Below are 16,995 nucleotides of genomic sequence, written 5' to 3' on the forward strand. Positions count from 1 at the left end.
CCTTCTATCATTAGTAGAAACAAGTCAGTTTCTTCTGGGTTCTGTATCTGTACTTCATGTCCTTATTGCCACCTGTACTATGGGCACTACTTACATTTTTATTCTCTCTGGGTTTTTTTTGGTACCTGGGATCGAACTCAGTACCTTGCACTTGCGAGGCAGGCACCGGAACCACTGAACTAAATCCCCAGCCCTCTCTGTTTTTAACAAGACATATAATATAGGCAACTTTTTTCCCATTTCCCAAAAATTATTCTGAAATGAAACAAAACATTTAAAAACTTTAAAACTGAAAACAAACACAGGCTCAAGCCACTAGAGTGCGGGCATTAAATGAATTAATTAGTATTAAATTAATGTTCAGACTACATCCCACCTAATTAGTTTCCAGAAAGATGATTCCAACCACAAAAATACTTCTTGTAAATATATTCCAACTTTACACTTTCTAATTCTGATGTAATTACATTGGCTGGATCTGATTACTTCCTCTTTGTTTTTCCTATGCTATTGCAGTCAATACTTGGACATATTTTCTTGCAGGCCTTTTTTTTCTTTTTTTTTTTAAACTTTGAGGGTCTAAATTCTTGTTGCCCTAATTAGGGTTCCCAAATGCCATTGATTGAGCCAAAGAGAGACGGTTGAACTAACACTGTTCCAATAGCTTGCACTCCCATGTCCGTCTAGTTCATAGCTGAAGTTTGTTGGAAGTCCCTTTCCCAGCTGCTACTTTCACTTCTCTTCTACAGCCAGGGCGACCCTTTAAAAATGATCACCATGTCGCTCCCTGGCTTACTGTCCCTCCTTGGCCTCCTGTTATGTTTATTTATTTATTTTTTAAATATATATACATTTATTGGTACATTTTAGGTATACAATACATTTACATTTATCATTGGGTGTTTGTACCTGAACATGATGCATCTTAGTTTTTATTTTTTCTCCCATGACCTGTGCACCCTTCACCCCCTCCACCCTTCCCTATCTACACAGAGTTTGTTTCCCTTTTTTTTTTCTCATAATTTTTTTCTTTCCCTTCTTCCCTTTCCCCTTTCCTTTCCACCATCCCCAAACCCTTGGACCTTTTCTTATTTCAAATTATCAATTATTGATTTTAATCATTTTCATCCTCATTTACACTTTCAATTTCTCACACTAGAGAAACTATTCGGTATTTAAACGTGTCCTATTTATTTTACTTAAGAGTGTGGCCTCAATATGCATCCATTTAGCTATAAATGTCTCTAGTTTCTCATTCTTTATGGCTGAGTAGTACTCCATTTTATTAAAAAACCACATCTTCTTTATCCAGTTTCCAGTCGATGGGCACTTGGGCTGTTTCCAAGCTGTAGCTATTACAAATTGTGCCACTATAAACATAGGTGCACATATATTGCTGTGGTATGATTCTTTTAATTCTTTGGGGAAGATACCCAGCAGGGGAATAGCTGGGTCAAATGGGACCTCTAGTCCTAGTTCTTTGAGGTATCTCCATACTGATTTCCACAGTGGTTGCACCAGTCTACATTCCCACCAACAATGGAGAAGGGTTCCTTTCTCCCCACACCCCTGACAGCATTTGTTATTGGTTGATTTCTTGATAGCAGCCATTCTTTGTGGGGTGAGGTGGAATCTCAGTGTTGTTTTCATCTGCATCTCTCAAATGACCAGTGATGTTGAACATTTTTTCATATATTTACTTGCTGTTTTTACTTCTTTGTCTGAGAAATGTCTGTTCATTTCGGACGCCCATTTTTGAATTGGGTCTTTGAATTTGGGAGGTCTGATTTTTTTCAGTTCTTTATATATTCTTGATAGTAGACCTTTGTCTGAGCTACAGCTGCTAAATATTTCTTCCCACATTGTAGGTTGTCTCTTAGCTCTGTTGGTAGTTTCTCTTGCAGTGCAGAAGCTTTTTAATACAATGAGATCCCAGTTGTTGATTCTTTGTGCTAGCTCCTGTGCTACTGAAGATTTGTTCATAAAGTCTTTTCCTATGCCAATATCTTCAAGAGTTCTACCTAACTTATCTTCCAGCAAGTTTAGTGTTTCTGACTTAATATTTAGATCTTTAATCCACTTTGATCTTAGTTTAGTGCATGGTGATAGGTATGGGTCTAGTTTTAATTTCTGACAGGTTGAAATCCAGTTTTTCCAACACCATTTATTAAATAGGCTATCTTTCCTCCAATGAGGGTGGTTGGCTCCTTTGTCAAAGATGAGGTGACTGAGTATGTCTGGAGTTGTTTCTGCATCTTCTAATCTATTCCACTGATCTTCGAGTCTGTTTCTTTGCCAGTACCATGCTGTTTTTATCACAGTAGCTTTGTAGTATAGTTTCAAATTAGAGATTGTGATGCCCCCAGCCATGTCTCTGTTGCCTAGAATTGCTTTTGCCATTCTAGGTTTCTTCTGTTTCCAAATGAATTTTTGGATTGTTTTCTCTAGTTCTGTGAAGTATATTGTTGGAATTTCAATTGGCATTGCATTGAATCTATATAGTAGTTTTGGAAGTATGGCCATTTTCACTATATTGGTTCTTCCTACCCAGGAACAAGGCATATTTTCTTATATCCTCTTCAATCTCCTTCTTCAGAGTGCTGTACCTCCTGTTATGTTTAAACCAGCTTTGACAGCCTCTGACTTCATCTCCCATGACTCCTTGCCTCCTGCTGCTGAAGCCACGTGGCCTTTCTTGGCTTTGCCTAGGACACTGGGCCTTTGTTGTTTTGCCACCAGACCTCGGGATTCACAGTTTCTGCTCCCTCAGTGCCCATTCCCTGACTTGTTCATCACCCAGCTCTCAGCTAGAATATCATCTCCTTCCATTCTCTCCAATCACCCTGATCATCCCAACTTCTTTACTGAGCCTCCGCTTCCCCTCATCTGTGCGCTGTATCCACTGCTCCCTTCTGGTGTCTAAGTGTCCTTTATTTCTGAATTTATCTTCTGTTATCTGCCTTCACCACTAGAGTATAAGCTCCACGAAGGTGGAGATTTTGTCCGCTTTGGGCAGTGTTATATCCCCAGGGCTTAGCACAATGTCTAGCATATGTATCCACTCTATGAATATTTACTGCATGAATAATTGAATTGAAGTCATAGGTTTCCTTAATAGAGTATTTTTGAATAGTAACAAGAATTGGCAGGCATTGAACATTTTCTTTTTTATTTATTCATTTTTATTAACTTTATTGGTACATTTTAGGTGTACAATATAATGACATTCATCATTGGGAATTTGCACCTTTACATAATCCATCTTGGTTCTTATTTTTTCCCCATTCCCCTGCCCTCCCTTCAACTCCTCCATCCCTCCCTATTTACATAGACTTTGTTTCCATTTTTTTCATTTTCTCATATAAATTCCATTCCCTTCTTTCATTTCCCCTACCCCTCCCACTTCCCCTTCCCCTTTGCTCCTTCCTCATTGAACATTTTCTATCTGCCCATCATGGAATAATACATTGTGCTGGTTAATTCTCACGACCCTCTAAGGTAGGTACTATTATAATCATGATTTAATAGATAAGTAAACTGAGGCACAGAATGAGGATAAAAGCTCAGAGCTTCCTGACTTCACAAAGTTGTGAGGATGTGCGCAGCACAAGCTGCTGAAGCCAGGCTGGCAGCTGCTGCCTGTCTGTGTACTTGATGTTGGGATGCACCTGCCCGAGGGAAACCAGCCTGTTTTAAACCCTTCAGAGCGGCTCCCAGTCCTCCCTATTTACATTCCATTAGCATACAGCTTCCCTGTCTCCCTGGTAAAGGGTCTGGAGATCTAACAGTTCTGTTTGCTTTGGCAGATCCTTTTTGTTCTTGTGGATGTGGATGAACACAGAAACAGACACGTCTTAGAGTATTTCCACATCACAGAGTTCAATGTCCCATCTGTTCAGATCCTAAACTTGAGCTCTGATGCCCAGTACAAAATGCCTTCAGATGAGATTACTTATGAAAACCTCAAGGATTTCGGCAGCAGCTTTCTGAGTAGAAGAGCCAAGGTAAGCTTGTTCTCAGATACATTTTCTCTAGAACTTCAAAATCATTTTTCATGGGATTTTGATGGCTTTGGTCACCTGAATTAACAGACAAAATAAAGGTCAACTTCATGGCTCCATGTGAAGAAATCCTTCTTCTTTCCCCATCTTGAAGCCATCCAACTTTTGAGCTATCCCGAGCCTGTTATCTCATCATGAATTCTTTACTTGTAAAGTGAATCTTGAAAGGAAAGCAGGCCCTCTAGAAGGCTGACATCCTCCAGAAGGAGGCACTTACCCTCCTCACAGCCACTAATGATGTACTTGGGCAGATGGACTCGGTCCAAGGTAGATACTTGCTTCAGGGAGGACAAGGCGATGGAACCACAGACAGCAATCAAGATGCAGCCTCGAAGGCTTTAGGGACCTTTCAGTGGAGTGAACCTAGAAAGAGCTCTCTGTTACTGAAAGGGAGGAGAGCCTCAGACAGAAAATTGTGTAACTCGGCATCACAAGCTGTTTATTTGGCACTTGCTGTATGCCTGACTCCCCTGCTGGGCAAGGGAGGGTACATTATATATTTTCCAAACCAGGATACCTTTGAGAGTAAAGGGGGAATTCTTGGGATATTATGGAAAGATACGAGTAAACGGTCACCTTGCCTCTGTGTATTTCCATGGCCTCTTGACCCTTCTCTGGGGACACTGCTTTCCCTGTAACCTTCTCAGTGGAAGCTGTACTTCTTTTATGCCCATTGCCACAAGGCTGTGTGGAAAGCTGGTGTCCTTCTTGGCACTTCCAAACCCATTTCTTCTCCTTTCACCTTCAAAACCCAGATTCTTTACATCTCATACAGTTACACTTTAGTTGACTCATTGTGCCCCCAGTTTACTGTCTTCTGACCACCTCCCCTTGGCACTCTGAGGACCTAAGCTTCTGATTGCCATCTTGTCCTCCACTCCTACCTTCCCCTCAATCCAGAGGTGTCCATCTCTGAGACCCTAAGCTCTCTTCTCCAATAATTGGTGTACCTATCCCATCCCAGCCACCCGCTTTCATGGCCACAGCCTAGAGACGGCAGCCCCTCCAAATGCCTAACTTCAAACTTTCTGTCCTTTCAGTTTCCATCTGTAGTACACACATTGCTAAAGTTCTTCATCCTTCTCATGGTCTCCAATCTTCTGACCCCTTTTCACAGTCTCCTTAGTGTCCCCCTCCACGAGCTTGGAGTCCATGGCTGCTCACTGTGGTGACTCTCTTCTCTCCTCCATTTCGAACCTCCTCTATTCTCTGTAGTGCTCACCAGGCAAAATGCCACCTCTACCAGGTCCCACTTAACTGCCCTATACTTCCAGGCCTATACTGGGGAAAGCGTGTCACTATGAGGTTGGCTGACTTCATGGAGTCACAAACCACACTGCCTCCAGACTCAGAAACAGCCCAGCATAATTCTATAAATTTTTTGATCTCAGAGTCTATTTATTTTCCTATCCCATTTCTACTTTCACTCTACTCATCTATCACCAAGAAAAGAGAAATCTGCATATTGGGGCCTCCTCATTTGCCACCCCTGTTATGCTCCCACTGAAGGAAACTTTTAAGTCCTTTCCAAAGGCTGGGTGGGGTTAAGGGTGGACACCGTAAGAGAAGAGACCAGTGAGCTGAGCAGAGGTCAGACCTCAAGGGCTTTATAAACATATTAAAAATTTGGGATCTTAACAGCAATTTGAAGATAGGTTTCTGCGGTGAAAACAGCTCTGCTTGTAGAAAATAAAGGTGTAGTGAAGATTAGGCGGGAAACGCAGGGAGGTGACGCCAGTGATCCAGATGAGAGATGAAGGTCCTGGACCAGGTGGTGGTCACCCAGCAAATAGAGAGAAGGGTGTCGATTCAAGAGATATCCAGGAAGTGATGGTTATAGAGAAAAGTGGTCTGAGATTTCCAGCATGTCCTCTAACAGAAGCAAGAGCTGAATTCATTCATCTGCAAAACATTTATTGAGGTTCTGCTATGTACAAGAAGCAGATACTCGACGAGAGAAGAAAAAAGTCCTTTATGACATGCCTTTTAGTGTAGTCAAGACACATTAATCAAATAACCAGAAAAACAAATATAAAGGATACATTTCTATAAGTGATACAAGGAAAAGTATCCAGTGTTGGGGAGAGTCAAAGATGTCTTCCTTTGAGGTCATTCCGAAGGATCAAGTTTCAGTTAACTAGACAAAGAAGGTGGGGAAGTTTGAGGGAGGCCTTCCAGGCAGAGAGGACAGCATAGACAAAGTTTTAGGGTGAGAAAAAGAGTCTCTGGGGCCAACTGAAGCCCAACGAGCCTACAGAAAACAAAGGTAAGAACGGTGATGAACTTGGAGAAGCCAACAGCAACCAGTGTGGTAAAGGTGTCCTGGGTCCAGCAAAAGATCTTGGTCTTGATTCTCAGAGTAATTGGGGCCACCTGCTTTTTAAAAACTGCAGTAGTTAACATGCAAAAGTCCTGAGCTCTGCTCCCATCTAAGAATCCTGAGAATCATGTATCTGAATTTGGCTAATTCAGGCCAGGGGTCTTCCTCCTCCTCCTCTTCCTCCAACTTGCCCTGGACAATCCAGGGCTGACATCGAGCTCTTGATTCATCTCAAATTCTTTCCCAAAGTCTCCATAAAAGACAAGAGAAAGACTTCCGTGGTTTCCCATCAGGGTGGGAGCCCCAGGTTCGAGTCCCTTTCTGGACATTGTTAGACCTCTTGACTTTGCTTCCTAGAAACATCAATCCAGTGAAGAGATTCCAAACTATTGGGACCAAGGTCTAGTTAAGCAGCTTGTGGGGAAGAACTTCAATGTAGTCGTCTTTGACAAGGAAAGGGATGTGTTCGTGATGTTCTGTAAGTAGTTCCATAGACGCAAGGGGAGGCCAAGGGCCCCAGTATTACTTTTCAGAGGTCATTTCTGAATTCTTGGGCACTGTTGTCTCCAAAACCCATCAATGCACCAAGCCAAGGATGGTCTGCAGACACTCACAGAGCTTGGATCAAGGTGCTGTGAGCACTCCTGTAATCCTATCACTCTGGAAGGCTGAGGCAGGAGAGTTGCAAGTTGGAGCCCAGTCTGGGCAACTTAAATGAGTTCCTCCTTCAACATAAAAAAAATTTAAAACAGGGCAAGAGAGATAGTTCAGTGTGAAGGCCCTGGGTTCAACCCATAGTACTGAAAAAAAAAATGATGCTATCAGCTACTCTATGCAACTCTCTTCCCTGAAATCTAATTCTTAGAATGTATGGAATGCTTTCCACATAATCCAGGCCTGTAGCTCTTTATAACAATATTAATATTATTAATGCCCACGGCTGTTTGACTGGATGCCTCAGGCTGAGCCACTGCACATTTGCCCCATTTAGTCCTCAGTCATGCTTTTGGAAGTAGCTATTATCCCTCAAATTTACAGAGGACTAAACAGAGTCTAGGGAGGTGGAAGAATTTCTCCAGTGCCACACAGCTAGTAAGTGCTGGAACTGGAGTTTGAACCTAGGCAGTGTGATTCACACTGCTGTCCGGAACTCCCCTGCTTTTGGGTTCTGTATGACTTACCCAATGGCCCATTTTCAGGCAGGGACCCAAACCCTTCGTGTAAGGGAGTGTCTGGCATATTGTAAACTGTCTGGCACAGTGTCTGGCATATTGTAAACACTTGATAAATGCCAACTCATATTGTTGTTTTTCATTCCTGTCGCTATAATTATTTCTAGTGCTCACCTAAGAGGTATTGTCCTTCCTACAGTTTCTGGTTCATGCATTAAAACCAAAGCCAAATGCCTCCTGTTTCACAATGGGATGCAGGGGAAGGGGCTCTGAAGTTGCTCCAGGCATCTTTTATTTTAACAGGCAGAGCTGCCATTTAACAAGCAATGGCCGTGAGTTTGGTGGAAGGTGGCAGCCATAAGCCTATGAGGAAGGTATGGCAGCCTTCCCCACACTACAGGTCAGAGAGCCCAGGCTCAGAGAGCCCCTTTCCCTTACCCCAGGCCACGCAGTGAGTAGCAAGGCCAAAAGTTTAGCGAATGCTCTGTGCCGTCTCGGATTGATTGCACCCTGCAGGCCTTTTACAGTCTCGCTCAGAAGGACTCTTTTCCTCGGAGCGAGACAGGTGAGGTCTGGGCAGGTGAATCACTGCAATGCACTGGCTTTAAACGAGGGCTGGGCACCGCCTTTCTCATGGCTCTGGCACCCAGAGTTCAGAGAACATCCATCTTGTTCTGATAAAAGGCAAAATAACCTCATTTTCTTGGAAGCAGGACTGTCACACTGGCCCCCTGCAGCTGCAGCCATTGTGACCCCTCCTGTTCCACCCAGGGCCTGCAGGACTCCGGGGGCTCTGGGGTGCTGGTGGCAGGAGGGCAGTCAGGGAGGCACTTGGATTGTAAGGGGGCAGGGTGTTGTGCAGAGGTAATGTCAGGGTGCTCTGCACAGAGCCGGAGGCTGAGCTCGGAGTACAGGTGACATCGGGTGTCCTTGGGTTGTGGAGCTATGGAGGCCAGGAGCCTGCCACACTCAGAGCCCCAAGAATGGTCCCTGAGAAAGTACCGTGGCCAATTTCCAGGGGCCATATCGTATTTTCAGGCATACCTGCTTCCTTCATGGGGCTGTTCTCCTCCAAGGGACTGAAAGGCATATTATGTTTTATTATTTTATGTTATGTTACATTTGTATATGATGGTTACAAGTCAAAGCACCCTGGCTTCAAATCCTATTTCCTCTGCTAATTATTGGATAACCTTGGACAAGTAGCCCAATCCCCATTGGAAAATCCCTGGGGCAAGGAGCTTAACTTCCATTGGAAAATCCCTGGGCTCCCTCTCTGTCTGTCTCTCTTTCTCTCTCTCTCTGTCTGTCTCTGTCTGTCTGTCTGTCTCTCTCTCTCTCTCTCTCTCTCTCACACACACACACACACACACACACACACACACACTCTCTCTCTCTCTCTTTTGGCTGTCTCTTACAGTACTGGGGATTGAATCCAGGGCCTTTTTATGGAGCTACATCCCCAGCCTTTTTAAATTGTTAATTTTAAGATAAAGTCTCCCTATCTTTCTGGACCTGAACCTGGAATTTGCCTGCCTCAGCCTCCCAGAGTGCTGGGGTTACAGGCGTGTGCCACCTTACTCAGCTTTCTTTCTAGTTTATTTAACAGTGATCATGTGCTATAGCTAAAATGTAAAAATAAACTAATATATGAATAAAAGAGAGCATAATTTGCAAAGCAGCCATGCCATGAGAACAGAAGAATGGTGCCGAGGGAACAAGATTGGCTTTCAGAGTCCCTTGAGCAAGACCCTTCTCTTCCAGATGCACCCTGGTCTGAGAAGTGCAGGGTGCTCTTCCCACTGCTGGAGGAGTTGGGCAGGAAGTATCAAAACCACACCACAGTCACCATCGCCAAGATTGACATCACAGCCAATGACATCCAGCTGAAGAACCCAGACCGCTACCCCTTCTTCAGGCTTTTCCCCACCGACTCTGAACAGGTGAGAGGCTCTTGGGACTCACAGTTGAAAATGTTGTGATATTATTATCGGGGACTTGGTTTCTCCCAATCACCAGCTCTGCCTTCTACCAAACCAGCTTCAGTCTCAGCTCCAGTCTCCAGTATGCTCTCTTGTTCAAGCTCAAAGATTATTTTTCAGTGGCTTCCACTAAAGTGCTAAGACCCACTATATATACTGTGTACAGCTTAGGTCAGTCACTCATTCCTGACCCAATCACTGTGGCCAAGTGGATGTGGATATTTTGATTGGTCTTGGGTTATGTGCCTCTTTCTAGGGAAGGAGCTGCCCCATCTACATGGAATGAGCTGGGGGCAGTGTCCATGGGAAGATCTGGGAAAGAGAAAATGTGTGCTAGAGACAACCGTGCCTCTCACACACTGGGATTACAGCTATTGACCAACCTTACCAGTGCTGATTGAACAGACTCTCCAGGCCACTTTGGTATGTGGGGGACAATGTCAACCAAGGAAACATGAGCCAAAGTCCCTACTTCTGAGAAGCATGTCATAAGCATGAGGGAGAAGTCATGGGTTCATCTCTAAATGCAATGGGAACAGAGGGGAAGAGTGGGTTTGGAAGGCAGATGTGGTCCAAGTCATCCTGCATTCCTGAGACTCTGCAGAATGGTAAGGATTTAAATCAGATTAAAAGAGGGTCTTTGAACCACAGGTAGGAGGTATAGTGTGAGCAAAGAGGTGGGGAGAAGGAGGAGCACAGCACTGTGCTGATGCCAGCCTCTCGGTGCAGGAGATGTGTATGAGTTGTTCATGGAGAATGAGGCTAAGTCACCAATCTTAAGTTATCTAAAAAACAAGTTTAGGCAACCAGCGGGCAGTAAGTAGCTTCTTAACCTTCCCAAGATCAAAAGTGAGAGAGAACCTTGATGACTGAGCATCAACCATGTGCAAGGTTCTTTATAAAGTAAATGGATTTGGTGGCTTGGGTGCCTATGGTTTCGTCTACTTGAGAAGTTGAGGCAGGAGGATTGCTTAAGGCCAGGTGTTCAAAGCCAGCCTGGGCAACATAGGGAGATGCCATCTCAAACATACATGCATACGGTACATACATACATGACTATTCTTATTATAGCACTGTAATGATGATGATGATGGCAAAGTGTATAGTACTACTGCAAGCCAAGCCTTGTTTTAAGCACTTTTGATATGTTAGCTTGTTTCATATTTATAACAACATCGTGACATAAGTACTGATATTGTCTCCATATGACAGACAAGGAAACTGAGTCAGAGAGGTTCCTTAAGCCAGTCACACTGATGAGCAATGCAATTTTGCCTAAAGCCTGGTGGGTGGCTTTTAGGGTCCACACTAAACCCACAAGATTGCAACCTTATGATGGAAAACTATTTAGTATTCTTATTTTACAGTCATGGAAATGAGGCTCAGAGAAGTTAAGAAATCTGCCCAAAATACTCAGGTGGCTAGGAATTCAGCCCTGGTTTGATCTTTGCTGCAATCCATGAGTGATTCGCAGGACGAGGCTCCCATTCTAACCATACTCTGTGCTCTTCCTAGGCTGTACCATATACAGGAGAGCACACCCTGCAGGGCATTTCCGACTTCCTGGAAAGCCAAGTCAAGATCAGGACTGAAGATGAGGATGAGGTAAGGATCTGAGGCACCATGCTGGCTTATTCTCTCCCCCACAGAACTGCCAGGAACTGAAAGGACTAGACACACATGTGCCAAGAGTTCCATAATTTCATGTTTGTGTGGCTTTACCAGCAACTTTTATTTTCAGGGCATTTACTAAGAGGAAGTAGAAATGGCAGACTTTAGAAATACCGGAAGGCCAAGGCCCTAAGGTAATGCCCAGCTCCTAAGGCTGTGGTCCCTTGGTCCACTTTCCTGAACTGGCAACCAGATGTCTTGATGGGACTCTGCCCTCTCCTGATGAGTAGGCCCACAAGCCCCTCTTCCCCTGAACCCTGCCTCAGTGAGACCATCTTCTGGAAGGTGCTACCTGGATTTCTGCCACAAATGTCAATGACATTCCTTTCTCTTTAAGCAACAAGGGGAATTTATCCAACACAACTAGTAGAACATCAGACATGGGTGGATCCAGAAGCTCAAATTTGCTCATCTCTGGTTCTTCTATGTTGTCTTCATTCTCAAGCAGTCACTTCCCCATAGTAGGTCAAGGATCACCCCATAGCTCCCAACCAATGTCCTCCCAGCTATGAAATCACCACTACTTAGTATCTTAGTATGTGCCTTGGGTGGGGACCTCACTAGCTGAGCCCGAGTCACCTGCCCAATCCTAGAGGTAGGATTTGAGCAACCACACCTGTGGATTTAGAGTAAGAGAAAGGTGACTCCCCAGAGATCCTTTTACCAAAAGGCAAAAGCATAACTGGACACTCTACTCCCCAACCCAGGTGGGACCTTTTGTATCTATGAGAATGCTCAAGCCAAAGACTGATTTTCTCTGGGCACATTCAGAAAAGCCTTGACAGTCACAATCACAATGATCAATTCATTTCATTATCCCCTTTCCTCTCCCTCTCTTCTTTCCACCATCTTTTCTTTAATAGCTACTGTCCATTGAGCAAAATGAAATGATAGAAGAGGGAGTGTTAGCTGAAGAAGAAGAAGAAGAAGAAGAAGAAGAAGAAGAGGAGGAGGAGGAGGAGGAGGAGGAGGAGGAGGAGGAGGAGGAGGAGGAGGAGGAGGAGGAGGAAGAGGAGGAGGAAGAAGAAGGAAGAACTTATATGGAGCCAGAGTTACCTGGGCAGCAGTTCCCTGAGCAGCTGGAGAACATGTGCAAGGTGGAGGCACCGGTGGAAGAGCTGCCTGAACAGGAGGACGAGACCAAGCTGGAAATGCCAGTGGAAGAGCTGCCAGAGCAGGAGGATGTGACCGAGGTAGAGGTGCTGGTGAGGCAGAAGAAAAGATCTGAGAAGGAGGAAGAGGCAGCTAAGCAAAAAAGACCCCCAAGAAGAGAGAAGAAATTTAAAGTCAAGGAAGAACTTTAGCTTCTCCAAGGGCAGGAGGGAAGGGGCCCACATTTCAGGTCCTGGGATAATTACTGAGTGGCTCTATTCCAATAATATTATCCCTCATTGTGGTGGGGTGGGTGGGGGCTGGGGAGTAAATCTCCTGAATGTCCTTGGCTCTGTTTTATTCATTACCTCTTTTCCCAGTAGGTGCTGCCTTAGGAGAGCTATCTGGCCTGGAAGTCTGCCACACCTGCAAGGGAAGTCACAACAGTGACACATAATGAGTTCATCTAGTTCTGTAACATCACTGGAGAATGGGTTCTTTATCCCCACTTGCAGATGAGGAAACTGAGGCACAGAGAGGTTAAACAGCCAGTCAGGACTCTCCAGCTAGAGAGCCATTGAGCTGGATCCCACACCATTGCACTCTGAGGCTGTGTGCTTGACCACTGTGGGTGTCACCTCTTTCCAGATTAGGGGCCCACGGTTCATCTAAAGGAGGTGAATGGATTGGTTGACGCCGAGTTTTGTCACAACAAGAAAGAGATCCAACTCCAAACCCATCCCTAGACTTCCACATCCCAGTAAATGACCCACGCGTTCAAGGAACCATGCCAGGATCGTTCTCCAGTGGTCTTTCACGGACCTGCCAGTCCACATGACTCCACCCGCTGCCCTCCATCTCCACGGACAGTCGCCCATCATTTCTCAGCTGCAGAAGTCTCACGATTGATCGCTCTTCTGTCACTCTACACCTCCCCTTGACCCCCTGACATACAACTGCTGGAGGGATCTTTTAAAAAACCATAGCTATGACAGCGTATGCCCCATCTTGTTTTAACCCGTCAGTAGAGATGTAGTGACATCTTCACTGAATTTAAGTCAAAATCCTGTCTGCTTACTATGTCTACAAGGCCTGAAATGCCTAGCCCTGCAGGTCTCTTCTCTTTCTCTCTCCTTCTGCATTCCAGCAACACTGCCTGTCTGTTTGAACAAACCAAATGCTCCCTGTCCTCTTGGCTGTTCCCGCTGCCTAAATACCCTCCCTCCAGAGTAAACACATCCAGATCTTTACACAGCTGTGTTCTTTCAATCAGATCTCAGCTCAAATGTTAGCACCTCCAAGAGGCCCTCCTGGATACTAATATTTAAAAACATCTTGTTATTTTGTTGTGCAATTGCATATTGCCTGCTTCCCCTTTCCTTACTGTATTCCTCATGCCTAGGACTCTGGTTGGTACATAGTAGAAGCTCAATAAATGTCCACAGACCAAATAAAACCATATCAGGCAGCAACCTCTGTCTGAGAGATACAAAATCAGTTTCACTGGCTAAATTCACAGTGTTAACGGAGCTACTCCTTTCTGCAAGAATCCTCCTTCTTGGGCCAGGGATTTAGCTCAGTGGTGGAACATCTGTATTCCTTGGCTCATAGTTCCTTCCTGGACTCACCCTGAGCTTTGGGTTCATCCTCATGTCTCCTAATTCCTCTAACTTTGATTATCCCTGCATCCTTTTTATAAGCACCATGGTGGCTTCAGGTAATCTGCCTGGATAACCTCTCTATCTCCAGCTCCTCAGCTTAATCACAACTACACAGTCCCTTTTGTCCAGGAAGGCGATATTTACAGGTTCCAGGGATTAGGATATGGATGTATTTGGGGGTCACTAGTCATCCTGCCATACACTGCTGATTTGCATCATTTATTCCAGCCAGGTAATAACAGAACTTCCCAAGGAAAGGAGGAAGGGGTATTATTCTAACCACTGTGTTCTCAGGGAACTATCTGGGTCTCTCCACTTCCCACCAGTTATGTAAGGCAAAGACTGTTTGTGCATTTTCTGACCTCCAGAGCCAGTTCCCATGCCACACTCCCCAAACCTGACCTATCCACATCCAGATGAAGCAGAGAACAGCCTGGGGCCCTAGAAATCTCTGGCACCACATGCCCAGGCAGGGCAGGTGTTACTATTCAGGACACGGAGCAAGACTCACCTGCCTCCACATTATGATGAGGCTAAATCACATGGAAAGGAGCACCTGAAAGGCCATGAGCCTGAGTGCAGGTGTGCTGCCTCTGGGCCATGCAGGTGTGAGCAGAGCCTCCGAGTGCAGTAGGGGGCAGCACTGCAGGCAGGTGGGACAGGCAGTCCCCTCTGTTGGAAAAGTCTTTTCCCTTGGCTCATTTTTTGCCCTTTTCCAAGACACTAACTTCTCTTTCTAACTCCTTGTGTTCTGTCTGATCAATTTTCCACATCCCTCCACCCCTTAGCTCTACTTCCACACTACTTGCCCTTCTAAGGCCCTTCCGTGGCCGAGCATGGAAAGTTCTTGACCTCCAAGGAGTGCAGTGTATCATACAGGTGAATCTAAGCGAGATTTGGGTTTCATTCTGGCGTTAGTACTAACTAGCTGTGTAATCTTGGGAAAGTTACTCAACCTCTCTGAACTTCAGTCTTTTCTTCTGTAACATGAGTGTTTGTGTCTTGTCTTTTGAGCCGAGGATGTAAAAGCAGAGTTAGACACAAGGGAAGGACTCGGTACAAAATGGCTGAGTCAATGAATATTATGATCCAGTCTCTCACACCTGTTTGAAAATTGAGAAGAATGTTTCAAAAGGTTAAGTAAGATTCATTCATAAATATTTCTCGAGCACTTCCCTGGAAGTTGAGATAAAAAGTACTGATCGTCTTTGGCACCTTGGACATCTCTGACGGTCTTGATGAGCTCTGTCTGTGGAGCTGGCCTTTCAGAAAGCATATTGGCGTGAGCTGAAGAGGGTATGGGTCAAGTTTCCTGGAAATGTGGCTACAGAAAATAACAGGGCAGGAAACAGAATATTCAAAGGAGCATGTTTATAGCAGTGGTTAGCAGATGGGAAGAGTCCAGGGGAGTGGGATAGAGTGAGGGCAGCGGAGGAAGGGTAGAAGGGTAGAGGAAGAAGGAGAGGAGGAAAATGCCATCAGAGCACCTGGGAAGAAAGACAGGGGCTTTCACAGGAGGAGGACTCAGGAGAGAGGAGCAGGTTCACTGAGAAGAGGGCACTGTCACTCTGGGGCTCTCCCGAAGCAGACCATGAGGTCATCGAATGGGTGTGGCTGGAGAGAAGGTAGGAAGCTTTAGGAACAAGGGCGACATGGCCCACTAGAGACACTGCAGGGCAATGGGCTCGGCTGGGGAAGGTGACACTTCCTGTCTTTAAGTATAGACTTCATTATGATTCAGGCATTCAAGGCCAGCAGGGCAGGAGAACATCGATGTTGAAAAGATGGCTGTGATACTCACAGATCCCAAGAGAAGGGGACTCGACACAGAGGACAAGGGAATGGGGCCAGGCACAGGGGAAAGGACCAGGTGGGCCTGGGAGCAAAGGGAGCAAGGGGGACGGTGGCAGAAGCCTTCACTGTGGCTTTCACAGTGGGCAGGTTTAGGATTGGTCAGGTCTCATCCTGGGCTCTGGGACACAAAAGTTGAGCCCAGTTTCCAGGCTCTGGCTGGTCCCTTGGCGTGGTGGGAGCAAGGGCCTTCTGTGAAAGGCCGTCTGGAGGCAGGTGCTGGGGTGTGGGCTCCGGGGTGGCTGCTTTTCACACGAAAGTCTTATTATTCCCAGCAAGATGTGCAGCATCAAATGCAGAAACCAGAAACCAGAACACAGTGACCCTTATAGATGGGGCCCAGCCTGAACTCCCCATTATTCTATATGAGGCTTTGCCCAGAAAACCCAGGAAGCCACGTGGAATCGCCTCCTTCGAATCCCTTACATTCACCCAGACTGGGGTCTAGAGGGGGCCTCTTGAGAAAGCCACAGGATACTAACAATTCCAGGAAGAAGAATAAATGATAACCCCCCGAGGAGATGATACAACATCCCTTTTCATCAAACAATTGCAAAAATCAAAAACAGTGAGAAACTTCTCATTTATTACTATTATTAATAATTGTTATTATTATTACTATTTGTTAGTACTGAGATTGAACCAATGGCCTTTTCACTGAGCTACATCCCCAGCATTTATTTATTTACTAAGGTCTTGCTTGCAAGCTCACTCATTAAGTTGCCCAGGCTGGGCTCAAACTCCTCTGCTTCAGCCTCCCAGAGTGCTGGGATTTCAGCCCTGCGCCATCAGGCTTGGGCTTCATTTAACTTTCTGGTCCAAATGATAAAAAGTTGGCCAAGATGAAAGAAGCAATGCTCAGAGCTGCTAAGTACTGTGGATGATGGGATAGGAAGCTAATTTTTAAGTCTCTGTGGGGTGGTTTGGGGTGAGGTACCAATATTCTTTGATCCAGACATTTCACTCCTGCGAAATTACCCTAAAAAGACTGCCCAGTCCCCAGATATCTGACTTGTCCTCTGGTTCAGACTTTTGGCAGCTCTCAGCACCTCTTTGGCTTCCTTCTGGACCCTAGCAGAGGGCACAGTGTGGGGAGGACAGGATGTCTCAGAAGGGTGCCCTCCCAGGACAGGCACACAGCCTGGGAAGGGGAATGGACATCCCTTTCCCCCTCATGCAGCCTGG

At 45.4% G+C, this 16,995-nt stretch overlaps 1 protein-coding gene across 1 annotated transcript in view; it reads left to right on the forward strand.

The window, feature by feature from the left end:
- The window catches only part of Pdilt (protein disulfide isomerase like, testis expressed), a 49,261-nt gene extending 36,659 nt beyond the window's left edge, over window positions 1-12,602 (forward strand). The window contains exons 8-13 of the mRNA XM_087209162.1: window positions 3,807-4,004; window positions 6,739-6,859; window positions 9,318-9,496; window positions 11,051-11,140; window positions 12,070-12,140; window positions 12,306-12,602. Of these exons, the coding sequence (XP_087065288.1) occupies window positions 3,807-4,004; window positions 6,739-6,859; window positions 9,318-9,496; window positions 11,051-11,140; window positions 12,070-12,140; window positions 12,306-12,510 (864 nt within the window). The 3' untranslated portion in view covers window positions 12,511-12,602. The remainder of the gene's footprint in view (window positions 1-3,806; window positions 4,005-6,738; window positions 6,860-9,317; window positions 9,497-11,050; window positions 11,141-12,069; window positions 12,141-12,305) is intronic.
- Window positions 12,603-16,995: the final 4,393 nt, after the last annotated feature.

Source organism: Heterocephalus glaber, unplaced genomic scaffold, assembly GCF_053883595.1.
Source record: "Heterocephalus glaber isolate CG9 unplaced genomic scaffold, H.glaber_assembly_v1.0 deba00000943, whole genome shotgun sequence".
NCBI lineage: Eukaryota > Metazoa > Chordata > Mammalia > Rodentia > Bathyergidae > Heterocephalus > Heterocephalus glaber.